This window comes from Ictidomys tridecemlineatus, chromosome 11 (genome assembly GCF_052094955.1).
Source record: "Ictidomys tridecemlineatus isolate mIctTri1 chromosome 11, mIctTri1.hap1, whole genome shotgun sequence".
In the NCBI taxonomy this organism is placed as follows: Eukaryota; Metazoa; Chordata; class Mammalia; order Rodentia; family Sciuridae; genus Ictidomys; species Ictidomys tridecemlineatus.
The window spans coordinates 84,612,844-84,629,101 of NC_135487.1; the positions used below are offsets into that span (position 1 = coordinate 84,612,844).

A 16,258-nucleotide genomic window follows, 5' to 3' on the forward strand; every position below is an offset into this window, starting at 1 on the left:
AATCCAAAACTCTGAAGAGTTTCAAAATTTGAAATTTTTTAAGCACTGACATGATGTTACCAATGAAAAATTCTAACTTCCTGTGATGAGTCACAGTCAAAACAGACTAAAAATGCCACATAGGAATTACCTTCAGGCCATCATAAATTAAGAAACAATGAATTCTTTATTTACATTGGGTCCTGTCCCCAAGATACCTCATTGTGTATAGCAAGTATTTCAAAACCCCCAAAATTCTGAAATTAGAAAACTTCAAGTTTCCAAGCATTTTGGATAAAGGATACTTAGCCTGTACTATATATATAACTGGGCTGGAGTTATAGCTCAGTGGTAGAGACTTGCTAGCCTGTGAAAAACCCTGGATTTAATATCTAGCATCACACACACAAAAAAAATGTAACTGAGTTGTAATTTATGGCTATGGTTCAGAATACATTCTTTACTGTTTCTTAAAAAATATAATTTATCTGTATATAATCAAAGTATCCCTGTTCCTAATGAGTAAATTATAATAAACTAAGAGCTGGAATAAGGACTGTGAGCAAAATAAAAATAATCCTATGAGCACCATAAAATTTTGTAAAAGCACACAAGTGACAGATATTAGAAATAAAATAAATATGTACATGCCATGAGAATCATTTAATTACTTAATTACTATCTCATGCTATTTAAAATAAATTGATTTCATTTTCCTTTAACCAAAAGCACTTCAAGGCTAGTGGTAGAGAAATTTAAAAAAAAAAAAGGGGGGGGGGGATATTTTGGTATTTTTGCCCCTTTCTACCATGCATTCCTTCTAAAATTTTGATAGTATTAACAATTGCCCCAGTAGTATACTTTTAGTCAGAATTTAAAGGATCTTACAAAATAATAAATCCTTAAAATTAAATGATGGTCTTTTCCCAATGTGTAGAAAATAAAGTTTTCTAGGTTTATTTTTTCAATTTCTTTAATACTCATTGCCACTTTTTGTTAGCTGACAACAAATAAAACAATAAACCACTTCTAAACAAAAAAATGAAAATCACTGAACAGTCTCAATTTTATTGTCAGATGATGTTTGATATTGTGAATGACTGTCATGTTTTCTGCTAGTAAAGTTGCTCTCAGTGTCATTGATATATTTAATATATGTAATGATATATGTCATTTGTATATTTAATATACAAACATTATGGTTTTCTACCATTAATATGAATTCCAGCTGCTCTGCCTTATGAGCAAGTGTAAAATTAGATATAATAAATACATACATTATCAAAAACTCACACAATTCTGATCTTCATTAACTATTTTAATATTCATCCTGGTGACAACTGGGATACGAACCCTTAGTAAGGTTTGGCGCTATGGCTCAGTGGTAGCGCACTTTGCCTACCATGTGTGAGACACTGGGTTTGAGTCTCAGCACCACATATAAATAAATAAAATAGAGATCTATCAACAACTAAAAAATAAAAATATTAAAAAAAAAGAACCCTTAGTGTACTATGTTAGTAACTGAATTTGCAATATATTGGAATAGTGGATAGCTCATGATGAATGTTAACAAGCAGGTTTTACAAACACTAAATCTGAAGTAAATAAAGAACCATAATTATTTTGTTTTAAAAAACTGCAAACATGAAAACTATCTAGAGAAAAAGGTATGCATGGAACAGTTGGTTTATTAAGCCACATGTCACTGATTCAAAAATGTACTGTGTGAAACCTAAAAAATAAGGAAGGAATCTCTGAGCAGGCAAAACACAAACCATAAACTGGTGCTCAATTTTTTTAGGTAACCTAGTGGTCAATCTTACAAACCTTTTTACTTTTATTCACTATGTAATTCTAGTAGATTAACCAGTTAGTTTCTTAGATTATACTAGAAGCAGTAAATCAGAAAAATGAAGAGCACCCAGGACAAACAAAGCCACACAAGAAAAACAAAAACAACTGACTTTAGAGAAATTAAAGATTCCTGTGTACATGCCCAAGAATACATATGAAAGCAATCTTCATTTGTGTAAGAAAATCTCTTTTATGTCTATTATATGCCTATCCCACAGCTTGCAAATACATATGAGAAAGCACTTTTCATAGTTCAAAGTGACTCAAGCATCTTAAAAGGCCTCAGATAAAATAGGGGGCCATCATTGATTAAAAATTCATTTAAAACTACAAACAATAAATTTTATGTCAATAAATACTTACTTTTCCTTATCAGTTGAGCAAGGCACATTAATGGTTGCTCCTGACTGAACATCTCCTAGTGATATATTTGGTTTTGTAAACTGCAAGTTAAACTGAACCTGTAAAGAGGAAAAACATCTCATTTAACTAATTTAGTAAAAACTGAGACAAGTTCTATACAGAGATGAGTGATTGTACTTTTTCCCTGATAAATCTAGACCATAAAAATATAAGCGTTTGTTGTTGTTGTTGTTGTTGTTGTGGCTATCAGCATTCCGAAAAAGATAATTAGTTTTTCCTACATTAATCCACACTTAACAGCATTACAAAAAGACAGGATATTTTTTTAAAAAAAAGACAGATTCTAACATTTCCTATAGAACAATAAATATGTAATTAGAGGGAAAGGATTTAAAAAGGGAACCCAATAGTAATAGATCACACAGCTTCTAGCCACCAACCATAAACTAAAGAACTTAACAAAATAGATGAAAAGAATATTCTCTCATAGACAAAAGTGCTGTGATCTATGAGTAAAGAATGATTCCTAAAATTGACCCAGCTTTTTAACTTTCCTGGTGCAAATGGAGAAGGAGAATAACTCCTAAACTCAGGAGACCAATATCCTGAGTTTAGACGGCTAGATAGCTGGAGGTTACAAGACAGAATTCTACTGAAAAGAGCTATACCTCGAATGAGCTCTGGGAATCTGCAGGGGTTTGCTTGAATCTGCTGAAGATAAGGCTCCTGCACAGGGTAAAATTCCACAAGGCTGCCTGCTATGATTTGAATCTTAAACGTTCCCTAAAGGCTGATGGCTTAGTCCTCAGTTAATGGAGCTACTGAGAGATGGAATAATCTTTAGGAGAAGGGATCTAGTGGAAGGAGTTCACTGGGAGCTTGCCCTTGAAGGGGATACTGGGAACCTGGCCCCTTTCTCTTTCTTTGTTTCCTGGCCACCATGAGGAGAACAGCTTTGTTCTACCATGTGTTCTCTTGCCATGATGTTCTCTGCCTCACCACAGGCCCTAAGTGACAGGGCCAAGTGGCCTTAAAAGAAATCTCTAAAATGTGAGCCAAAATAAACTTTTCCTTCTTTTGAGTTGATCTCTCTCAAGTATTTTTTCACAGTGATGGAAAACTAAAAACGTACATTTTAAGCTGAACAATTTCTAAGGTTCAAAAGCAGAGATACCAAGACTTCAGTAGAGTACCATAAAATGTTACAGGGCCAAACTATCCTTGAGTAGAAAGTACTTTAGATGTTCCACAGTAAAAACAAAAGGAAAAAAACAAACCTTCATGAGATCAAGTTGACCCACAAGTAATTTAAATGCCTTCAATTCTTTAAAGATAACACTTTAAATAAGAGATAATCAATAATGTAACATTAATAGTGTTCCACTACTATCAAAAATTACTAGAAATGACAATAAGAAGGAACATGTAAGTTATAACCACAAGGAAAAACCAGTCTACAGAAACAAATCCAGAAATGACAGAAATTACAGGACAATCATACAAATCTAAGTAGCCCATATAAGAATTTAATGAAAATTCAAAGTGTGAGGAAAAATGGAAATATGAGAGTGAAGTGGAAATTCTAGAAATGAAACATTCAGAATCTGAAATAAATTTCTCAGGAATGGTAAGATTTTCTTACTGAAAGAGGCACCCAGGACTCATTACCTATTCTTCCACAAATAATAATCAAAGCCACAAGTGTATTAGCTGCAAATTGAGATGAGTGATCAAAGAAAATCACAGGAATTCAACAGAAGAAAAATGGAAACCTTATAAAAACCAAAGTCCTGGGACAATATCATAGAGAAATAAAATATAATGGCACTTGAGGGAGTGTCCCCTCTGCAACAGTGAAAGTGAAAGAGCCCCAGCAAATTCTATCAGTACAAATACTGGCAATCCTAGCTAATAGAAAGTTTCACAACGTTTATAGGCCTTGCAGCCTAAATAGAACACAGGCAACTAGCTTTTCATATTATCTCCCAGGGAACCCCAGAATGCTATAGTCAGGAGCCGTCTTGAGAAGGAACATACTGTCTGAATTTGGACTGCATTGAAGGTCAGAAATCCTTGCATATTCCGATCTCTAAGACCCCACAGATATTCCTCTACACTGGCCCAACAGGAAGCTGTCTCACAAACCAAATCCGGTTCAACAGGGTGACTGAGACAAACTTTTCAGCCAGGCACAGTGGTACACACCTGTAATCCCAGAGGCTTGGGAGGCTGAGACAGGAGAATCTCGAGTTCAAGGCCAGCCTCAGCAAAAGTGAGGTCCTAAGCAGTGAGACCCTGTGAGACAGTGAGACCCTGTCTCCAAATAAAATACAAAATAGGGCTGGGGATGTGGTTAAGTGGTCAAGTGCCCCTGCATTCAATCCACAGCACCAAAAAAACAACAAATTCAGTTATCTGCAGAAAATTGATAGAACTGGAGGACATCATGCTAAATTTTAAAAGCGAGAATCAGAAATACAAATACAAATATTCAGGGCTGGGGATGTGGCTCAAGCAGTAGCACGCTCGTCTGGCATGCATGCGGCCCGGGTTCGATCCTCAGCACCACATACAAAAACAAAGATGTTGTGTCTGCCGAAAACCAAAAAAATAAATAAATATTAAAAATTCTCTCTCTCTCAAAAAAAAAATACAAATATTCACTCTAATACGTAGAAAATTAAAAAAAAAAAAAAAAAAGTTGACCTGAAAGTAGAGGAGGATTAGTAGTTATTGGGAAGAGGGTGAGAGTGGGTAGATAGAAAAAGGGTGGACGGGCATGATTAATGAACAGTGTATGCACGAATGGACACATTCCAGTGAATCTCATCAATCTGTACAATTAATATGTGGAACTAAAAATTTTTTAAAAATTAAAAAGTAAAACAAAATCAATATCTCACGGGACAGATTAACAGCACTTGCAAAAGAAAAGATTAGTAAACTTTAGGACACAATTATTAGAAGCTATAAAATTAAGCAAATAAAAATGAAATTAAGGGGCAATCTCAATGGGATATCATGTGATCAACCATGTATGACCACAGTACCAAAACAAGAGAGAACAGGAAAAAAAAATTAAAAAGGAATAATGACTAGAATTCCCTAAACTTATAAAAATTATAAACCTACCAACTGAACAACTTCAAAATATTCTAGGTGAATAATAATATATATGGGGCTGGGTGTACCCAGCCACGGAAGCAGCTACCTTCGGGTGCTCCAAACCCACCCTTCAAGCCACTTCAGCTATGCAAGTGGACAGAAGTGAGCTGTTCCCCAAACCTTGGTGACTGATTCTGGTCACCAACGCTTGGGTCAGGATCGAAGCACCATGTGCGTGCACACCTGTGAGCAGCAGGATGGGCGGTAGCCTTGCTGGGTGAAGCCCTGGCAGAAGCACAGATCTCTCTTCCAAGGCAAGTCATAGCCTGTGGCCATTCCTAGCCTGGAAGAGCCTGGCCTGCAGACTCCTCGTCACCTGTCACCACAGAGCCCCTAGACTCTTGGATTAGAAGAGACCCAAGGGTCTTGCCACCAGGGTCTCACCTACTTGCAGTTTGGGGCTCCTTGCTGCTCCCCAGGCAGTGTTTGGCCCTGGCTCAGCTCCTCTGCAGCAGAGATCCTCATCATACAACATGACCACAGATCCTGACCAATGTGGTAGCCACTGACCCAGGGTGGCCCTTGGGAACAGCATGTAAGGAGTCCTGGGCCATATGCCATTGGATGGGGTCATAAATAGACCCTTTTCCGCCTTCCCCCCCACCTGCCCCCATAGATCTATGATCCACACACTGGCACCTCAGCCCTGCAGAGCAGTTGCCTGTAGCCCAGGGTAACGACACAAGTGCAGTCGGTTGCAGCTCCACTGTTGCTGAACTTTAAGGTGTCTTAAGTTAGTACACCAAGAAGTAGGTAGGCAGCGATAAAGACCCACAAGGTACAAAGAAGGGACAAATGGTTTTAAAAATCAAGGTTGATAGATCAAGAACAGCTCTTGGTTTCTTGGCAGCCAAGTTAGAAAGGGAAATGTGAAAAAGACCTCACTGTCTATGGAAATCGGTGTTGGAGACCTGGGCCCACTCATGACTTCAACACCAACATTTCCCTGTCACCTGCTGGAGAAGGGCTCTTTTCTTTCTAAGCCTGTGATCACAGAGTGCCAATCTCCACAGCATCTCCGGCAGAATGTACAGAGGGAGATGATCAAGAGATCACCTGGGACCAAGAAGCTCCTTGGGGGTCCCTTGATGCCACTCAGAGGTGGCACTCTCTGATGAGACTCCAGCGGGTACCGGTGGGAGTGTTAAGATTGAGCTATGATGGGTTGGTGCTGTAGCTCAGTGGTAGAGCACTTGCCTCGAACACGTGAGGCACTGGGTTCAATCCTCAGCACCACATAAAAGTATTTTTAAAAATTTAAAAATAATAATAATAATAATATACATGGGAATGGGGATGTTTCTCAGTTGATGGAGTGCTTGCCTTGCATGCACAAGGCCCTGGGTTCAATCCCCAGCACCACACACACACACACACACACACACACACACACACACACACACACAGAATAATAATAATAATAATAATAAAATACACGTACTACACCAAGGCACATCATAATTAAGTTGTTAAAAATCAATTAAAAAATCTTAAAAGCATTTAGAGACAAAAAAAATTCTTTATAGAAAAATGTGATAAAGATGACTCCTGGCAAGATGCAACAATGGAATGACCTATTCAAAATGCAGAAATGAAAAAAGAAACTTTTTTCCAACCTAATATTCAATATTCTGAGAAAATGAAGCAAAAATAAAGATATTCTGAGACAAAAATAGGAAGAATTAATTACCCGTAGACCTGCACTGTAAGAAAAATTAAAGATCAAAGCCTGCACTATAGAGCATCCTCAGCAAAATATTCCAGGAGGAGGAAATGAAAAACAACAATGAAAATCAGCAAAAGGGAGGAACTACACTAAAGGAAAGGCCAATCAAAGGAGAAACCAAGTCAAGTTTAAAACCAAAAATAAACCAAAATGTCTGGAAATACAAATCATATTTCAATAATAACCCTGAATGTAAATAGCCTAAACTCATCAATCAAAAAACAGACTGACAGATTGGATTTAAAATATAAAAAGACCCAACAATATGTTGCCTTCAAGAGAATCATTTCACAGGAAGACATCCACACACTGAAGGTGAAAGGATGGGGAAAAAAAATATACCACTCACATGGACCATATAAACAAGCAGGGGTTTCCATCCTCATATCAGATAAAGTGGACTTCAAACCAAAGCTAGTGAAAAGGGATAAAGAAGGACATTTCATACTGCTTAAGGGAACATACATCGACAAGACATAATAATCATAAATATCTATGCCCCACACAATGGGACATCCATGTATGCCAAACAAACTCTTCTCAAATAGGAGAACAAAAAAGACCACAACACAATAATACTGGGTGACTTCAATATACCTCTCTCACCACTGGATAGATCTTCCAAACAAAAACTAAACAAAGAAACTATAAAACAATATACAATCAATAACTTGGACTTAACAAACATGTATAGATTATTCCATCCATCAAAGAGTGAATAATATACTTTCTTCTCAGCAGCACACATGGATCCTTCTCCAAAATATATCATATGTTATGCCACAAAGCAAGCCTTAGCTAATACAAAAAATAGATACTACCCTGCATTCTAACAGACCATATGGAATGAAATTAGAAATCAGTGATGAAAATAAAGAGAGATACCTGAAGACTAAACAATATGCTATTGAACGAACAATGGATTGTAAAAGACATCAAAAAAGGAGATTAAAAAATACTTAGAGGTAAACCATAACTCCAATACAAATTATCAAAATCTCTGGAACACTATGAAAGCAGTGCTAAGAGGAAAGTTCATTGCATTAAGCTCATTCATTAAAAAAGAAAAAAAAATCAACAAATAAGCAACCTGACATTACATCTCAAAACTCTATAAAAAGAATAAACCAACCCCCAAAGTAGTAGAAGACAAGAAATAATTAAAATCAGGGTGGAAATCAATGAAATTGAAACAAAAGATATAATTCAAAAAATTGACAAAATAAAAAGCTGGTTCTTTGAAAAAATAAATAAAATCGACAAACTCTTAGTCATCCCGACAAAAAGGAGAGAGAAAACTCAAATTTGTGATGAAAACTAAAATTGTGAGGAAAAGGAAATATCACAACACTACTGAAATACAGAAGATAATTAGAAACTATTTTGAAAATCTATACTCCAGTAAAATAGAAAACCTCGAAGATACCAGCAAATTTCTAGAGGCATATGATCAACCCAGACTGAATCAAGAGGACACACATAATTTAAACAGATCGATTTCAAGCAAGGAAATAGAAGACGCCATCAAAAGTCTACCAAGAAAAGCCTGGGACCAGATGGATTCACAGCTGAGTTCGATAAAACCTACAAAGAATTAATATCAATACTCCTCAAATTATTTCATGAAATAGAAAAGACAGGAACCCTTCCAAATTCATCCTACGAAGCTAGTATCATCCTGATATCAAAACAAGGCAGAGATACATGAGGGAAAGAAAGTTTCAGACCAATATTCCTGATGAACATTGATGCAAAAATTCTCAATAAAATTCTAACAAATCACAAACAAAAACATATTTTAAAAAATAGTGCATCATGATCAAGTGGGGTTCATTCCAGTGATGCAAGGTTGGTTCAACATACAGAAATCAATAAATGTAATTATTCATATCAATAGACTTAAGATAGGATTATATGATTATATCAATTGATGCAGAGAAAGCATTTGACAAAATACAGCATCCTTTCATGTTCAAAACACTAGAAAAACTAGGGATAGTAGGAATATACCTCAACTTTCTATGCTAAAAGCTTTCTATGCTAAATCCAAGGCCAACATCATTCTAAATGGAGAAAAATTAGAAGCATTCCCTCTAAAAACTGAAAGACAGGGATGCCCTCTTTCACCACTTCTATTCAACAAAGTCCTTGAAACTCTAGCCACAGCAATTAGACAAAAGAAATTAAAGGGATACAAATAGGAAAAGAAGGCCTCAAATTACCATTATTTGCTGACGACATGAGTCTATCTTGAGAGGATCCAAAAAACTCCACCAGAAAACTTCTAGAATTAATGAATTCAGCAAGTAGCAGGATATAAAATCAATACCCATAATCAATTGCATTTCTATACATGAGCGATGAATCCTCTGAAAGAGAAATTAGAAAAACTACCCCATTCGCAATAGCCTCAGAAAATACTTGGGAATCAACTAGACGTGAAAAACCTCTACAATGAAAACTACAGAACATTAATAAAAGAAACTGAAGAATACTTTAGAAGATGGAAAGATCTCCCATACTCTTGGATAGGCAAAATTAATATTGTCAAAATGGCTATACTATTCAAAGAAATATACAAATTCAGTGCGATTCCAATTAAAATCCCATCATCATTCCTTATAGAAATAGAATAAACAATCATGAAAGTCATTTGGAAAACCAAGAGAACCAAAATAGCCAAAGCAATCCTTAGCAAGAAGAGTGAAGCAGGAGGAATCATAATACCAGATCTTAAACTATTCTAAAAAGCAGTAGTAACAAAATTAGCATGGCACTGGCACCAAAATAGACATGTAGATCAATGGTACATAAAAGAAGACACAGAAACAAACCCACATAAATACAGTTATCTCATACTAGACAAAGGCGCCAAAAACATACTTTGGAGAAAGGATAGCATCTTCAACAAAAGATATTAGGAGAACTGTAAATCCAAATGCAGTAAAATGAAAATAAATCCCTATCTCTCACCATGCACAAAACTCAACTCAAAGTGGATCAAGGACCTAGAAATTAGACCAGAGACCCTGTGCCTAAAAGAGGAAAAAGTAGGCCCAAATCTTCCTCACATTGAATTAGGCCTCGACTTCCTTAACAAGACTCTTAAAATACAAGAAATAAAATCAAGAATTAATGAGTGGGATGGTTTCAAACTAAAGAGCTTCTTCTCAGCAAAATAAACAATCTGTGAGGTGAAGAGACAGCCTACATCGACTTCCTTAACAAGACTCTTAAAATACAAGAAATAAAATCAAGAATTAATGAGTGGGATGGTTTCAAACTAAAGAGCTTCTTCTCAGCAAAATAAACAATCTGTGAGGTGAAGAGACAGCCTACATCATGGGAGCAAATTTTTGCCACAGGCAGGTCAGATAGAGCACTAATCTCCAGAATATATAAAGAACTTAGAACACTTAACACCAAAAAAACAAACAACCCAGTCAATAAATGGGCTAAATTGCTGAACAGACACTTCTCAAAAGATATACTTTCAATCAACAAATATATGAAAAAATGTTCAACATCTCTAGTAATTAGAGAAATGCAAATCAAAACTACTATAAGATTGCCAAAGTAGCAGTTATTAAGAATACAGACAACAATAAATATTTGAGAGGATGTAGGGGGAAAGGGCATACATGAAATCACACGCATTGCTTGTGGGACTGCAAACTGATGCAACCAACCTGGAAAGCACTATTGAGATTCCTTAGAAAACTTGGAATGGAACCACCATTTGACCCAGCTATCCCACTCTCAAAGGACTTAAAAACAGCATACTACAGGAACACAGTCACATCAATGTTTATAGTAGCAAAATTCACAATAGCTAAACTGTGGAACCAACCTAGATGCCCTTCAATAGATGATGGATAAAATAAATATGGCATATATTCACAATGGAATATTACTCAGCAATAAAAGAGAATAAAATCATGGCATTTGCAAGTAAAAGATGGAGTTGGAGAATACCATACTAAGTAAAGTAAGCCAATTCCCAAAAAACAAATGCTGAATGTTTTCTCTCAAAAGTAGATGGTGATCCATAACGTGTGTGTTGGGGGTGGGGGACACAAGGGAAAAATGGAGGAGCTTTGATGAGGCAAAGGAGAGGGGAGGGAAGGGGAGGGGGCATGGGGGCAGGAAAGTTGGTGAAATAAGATGCACATAATTACCCTAGGTACATATATGACTGCACATACTGTGCAATGCTATGTGGTGTACAACCAGAGAAATGAAAAGTTGTAGTGTAATTGTGTACAATGAATCAAAATGCATTCTGTTATATATACCTAATTAAAATAAATAAATTAATTAAATAACAAAAGGAATGTTAAAGATCTATAACATAAGAGATCTTTGAGTATTGAAGAGAAAAGAAAAGAAAAGCAAATGAAAACGCAGAGCTACATAAAAACTCTATACAAAGACTGTATAAGTGGAGGGGACAGAGCTTAGTGGTAGAGTACTTACCTAACATGAAGTAGGCCTGGGTTCAATCTCTAGTACAAGGGGGAAAAAGGGTCATATGAGTAACATATGTACAAGTAAACCAAGAAGACTTTTCTTCATTGGTTTAATTTCTTTAAAAGAAATTGAGCTGGGTGCTGTGGTGCATGCCTGTAATTCAAGTTACTCGGGAGGCTGAAGGAGCAGTGCAAGTTTGAGGCCAGCCTTGGTATTCAATAAGACCCTGTCTCAAAATAAAAAATAAAAAGGTGGGGGATGTGGCTTAGTTGCAGAGCACTAAGTCAGTAGTAATCACCCCCAGATTAAAGAAAAGAGAAAGCAAAAACAAAGTTGAGATTCACAGCAAATGGAGAAGTAAAATTTTAGGACAATAGCATAAGCAGAAGGTTGGAAAAGAGAAAATGCAATTACTATAAAATTCTTATTTTATATGGCAAGTAGTATATTATTTAAAGGTAGATTATGGTAAGATAAAAATGTATGTTGAAAACTAAGCAAACAGAAAGAAAATAAAACAAGGTCAACAGTAGATAGAAAATGAAAAAAAATAAAATGCAAATTGGAAAGAGGGCAGCAAAAGTAGGAAAGGGAGACAAGAAATATACGGGACATGTAGAAAACAAATAGCAAGATGACAAGACATCATTATATAAAGTTAAATTTAAATTGTCTAAGAATCAGAATGGAAAAATATAGGAGGCAATTATTGATTATCTAAAAGAAATCCAACTTAAATATAAAGACCCAGACTGGCAAATGTAAAAGTACACAAAATGTTACTTCATCTAGATAATAAACTTTAGAAAGAGTACACTATTACTATCAAGGTAGATTCTTCTTTCCACTCTGAGACCATGAAAAAGGGACCTCCTAAGGGTAAAGGACAGTGAGGAAAATCTCATTCTTTTCTGTTTTCTCTTGCCCCAGTCGGAAGCAAAAACAACATAGGTAACGGAAACAGTAGCAGAGGCTGGGCAGACACCTGAAACTCTGAAGAAGGGGAAATCTGATCAAAGGTGTTGAGGTAGCTAGCATACACCTGTAATCCCAGCAACCTGGGAGGCTGAGGCAAGAGGATCACCAAGTTCAAAGCCAACCTCAGAACTTAGTGAGACCCTGTCTCAAAATTAAAACATAAAAAGGGCTAGGGATGTGGCTCAGTGGTTAAGTGCCTCTTGGTTCAATGTTCAATCCCCGTACCAAAATAAAACGGTACTGTGGTTTCATGAGCTTAAGGTAAATCCTCTTACTTTTTTTCTGCTTTTACTTTCAACTGCCTGGAATTAGACAGACACAAATGCAGAAATGAATGACAGAGGTCAGTCATAGAAACTTAGAGAGACCCTGTCTCAAAATAAAAAATGGAAAAGAAAGGGGATATAGGTCAGTGGTAAAGCACTCCTAGGTTCAATCCCCAGAAAAGACAAGAAAAAGAAAAGCAAGAAGAAAAATGAAAAGGGAAGCCACAGACCAAGAGAAAATACTTACAAATAATATACCTGATAAAGAACATGTGTCCAGAATATATAAAGAAGGTGTAACTAAATAAAAAGGCAAACACGCTTGTTTAAAAATGAACAGGAGATTCTAAAGAAATTTCACTAAAATAGTTACTCAAATCAAATGAACACATGAAAGGATATTCAATTTCATTAACTTTTAGGCAAATAAAAATTAAAGTCACAATGATATATTTCTATGCACCTACTAGAATGACTAAAATTAAACAAATGAGCATACCAAATATGGGAAGGATACAAAAAAAACCCTGAACTCTCAGACTGTTGGTAGTAAAAGTAAAATCACTTTGGAAAAGTTTGGTAGCTTCTTAAAAATCAAACATACAGGGGCTGGGGTCGTGGCTTAGTTGCAGAGCACTTGCTTTGCTCTGGGTTCGATCCTCAGCACCATATAAAAATAAATAATCAAACAACAACAACAAAAAAAAAACTTCACATACCATAAGCCATGCCAATCCTGGGTTTTTCTTTCTTTTTTTTAAAAAAAAAAAAAAAAGAAAGAGAGAGAGAAAATTTTTTAATGTTTATTTTTTAGTTTTCGGGCAGACACAACATCTTTGTATGCGGTGCTAACGATCAAACCAGGGCCCCACGCATGCATGCCAGGCAAGCGTGCTACACAGCTTGAGCCACATCTCCAGCCCCCTGGGTTTTTATTTCTAACAAACATAAAAGACTATAAACAAGTGTTCATGGCAGCTTCATTTATAATCCCAAAACTGAAAACACCACAAACATCCATCCATCAACTGATGAATGGATAAACTGTGGTATATCCATATCAAGGAATACCACCTGGCAATTAAACAAAATGAAGTACATTCATAAACTCTGAAACCTGGATGACTCTCAAACATATTACACTAATTGAAAGAGACACTAAAAACAAAATACAAAAAAAAACAAAAACCCTACAAATTATAAGATTCTATTCACATGGAAAAAAAAGGCAATTTTTAAGAAATAGAAAGCATATTAGTAGATGCCCAGAGCTGGGGGTGAAAGTGTGGATTAACTGCAAACAGACCCAAAGTAACCCTCTAGGATAATGTAAATGTTCTAAAAAAGTACTGAATTGTTTCACAATTCTATAAACAGATTTACATTACTGAACTGTATCTTACATGAGAGACCTACATGGTATGTAAACTATACCTTTAAAAAAGCTTTTTTAAAAATGAAGCATATGAAGAAAATAGACAAACCAAAAATTGGGAAATAGTTAATACATAAAAGCAAGAACAGACTAGTTTCCCAAATATGTAAAGACTACCTACAAAGTCAATTTATAAATGTTAAATATCCCAAGTGGAAAATGAACAAAAGAAATGAACCAGAATTTTATAGAGTAGGAAACCACCCATAAACATGTAAAAGCAACTTCCTCACTTTAATAATCAGGGAAATGTTAATATCACAATAAGATTTTATTTCAGTTACCATAGAGGCAAAAATGCTTTCAACCCAGTTACTTCTAAGAATCGATCCTACAAATCTGTTTGTGCAAGGCCACAAATACATATGTACAAAGACAGTACTGGAGAGTAATATATGAATATATAGACTGAAACAGCAGCTCAGGAGGCTGAGGCAGGAAGATCATGAGTTCAAAGACAGTATCAGCAATTTAATGAGGTCATAAGCAACTCAGTGAGACCGAGTATCTACATAAAACACACACAAAGGGCTGGGAATGTGGCTCAAGCGGTAGCGCACTCGCCTGGCATGCGTGCGTGCGGCCCGGGTTCGATCCTCAGCACCACATACCAACAAAGATGTTGTGTCCGCCAAGAACTAAAAAATAAATATTGAAAATTCTCTCTCTCTCCTCTCTCACTCTCTCTTTAAAAAAAAAAAAAAAAAAAACACAAAAAAAAAAGGGGGTTGGGGAAATGGCTCAACATCCAACTAGGCAACTGTCTATAGTAGTTCTCCTCATTTGAAATATTTTCCTGGAAAGTTGTTTAAGATTTTAAAAAATAAAAGTCAACTGTGAACGCAATCATAATTCTCAAGAAAAAATAATCCCAAAATGCAACCACACTTGAATACACTGATATTTATTGTAGAAATGGTAGTATTCCTTAAAATACACATATCTACATATCTAATTCACCTTAAAAAGCAATGCAAGAAGAGCCAATTATCTAAATACATAATAGTAGTCTAAGCATAAAAACTCAGGTTTAATTCCTATTTCATAGAGAAATCTTAATAGCTCCATATGATAACCAATAAAGCTATGGCTAAGAAGACATAAAAGCCTAAACAACAGTCAACTTTTTAGAGCAACCCAGGTAATTTGATAGAATCTATAATATCAGATTGAATGTTCTAAACGTATTTTTTTTATACTGGGAATTGAGTCCAGAGCCTTACAAATGCTAGGCAAGCACTGAGCTGTATCTCCAATCCTTTTTAATTTTACTTTGACATAGTCTCATCAAGTTGTCCAGGCTGTTCTACAACTTGCAATCCTCCTGCATTATTCCTCTAGAGTAGTCGGGATTATAGGTGTGTACTACCTCTCTGGGCTCGACTCCTAAGTTCTATAAAATATTCCTGTCATATATGATTTAGGAAAAATATTAATTTGGACCTGAAGTTAGAAATGAAAATAAAATAAATGACTAATCTGGTCAGATTAAATTATCATGAAAATAAAATAAAATAATATGTATGAAAACAATATATAAATCTAAGACATTAGTTTATCATGTCGTATGACATCCTAAAACAAAGATAAAGAACTCAAGTTGGCAGAAAAAAGCTTTAGCAAATAAATAAAGGGTTGGAAGGATTGCTCATCATATACTATTTGAGATAATTTTGCTAGACTACAGAATTTGCTATAAACCTGCCCTATGAACCCTTAAAATCTAGCAATAGAATCCAAAAATCTTACCACATCCAACATACCAGGAGTATGAAGTCAATAATCCTACTTAGGCTTATAAATTTAAGTAGAAAAATGAATAAAAATAGAAAGATTGAGTAGGTAATAAGTTTCAGCAGAATTTAACAGATTGATTTAATTTAAAGAGCCAAATTACAGTGAGTTCAAAAAATACACAATGCATTCCTAAATACATGTATGAAGACACAAATGGTATGACTCTACTTTGTGTACAACCAGAGGTATAAAAAATTGTGCTCTATATGTGTAATATGAATT

The 16,258-nt window shown here is 35.5% G+C and overlaps 1 protein-coding gene across 1 annotated transcript in view; it reads right to left on the reverse strand.

Annotated features, from left to right (window-relative positions):
- Positions 1-16,258, reverse strand: part of Sass6 (SAS-6 centriolar assembly protein) — a 40,638-nt gene that overhangs the window by 968 nt on the left and 23,412 nt on the right. Inside the window, exon 15 of the mRNA XM_005339681.5 lies at positions 2,200-2,297. Coding sequence (XP_005339738.1) covers positions 2,200-2,297 — 98 coding nt within the window. The remainder of the gene's footprint in view (positions 1-2,199; positions 2,298-16,258) is intronic.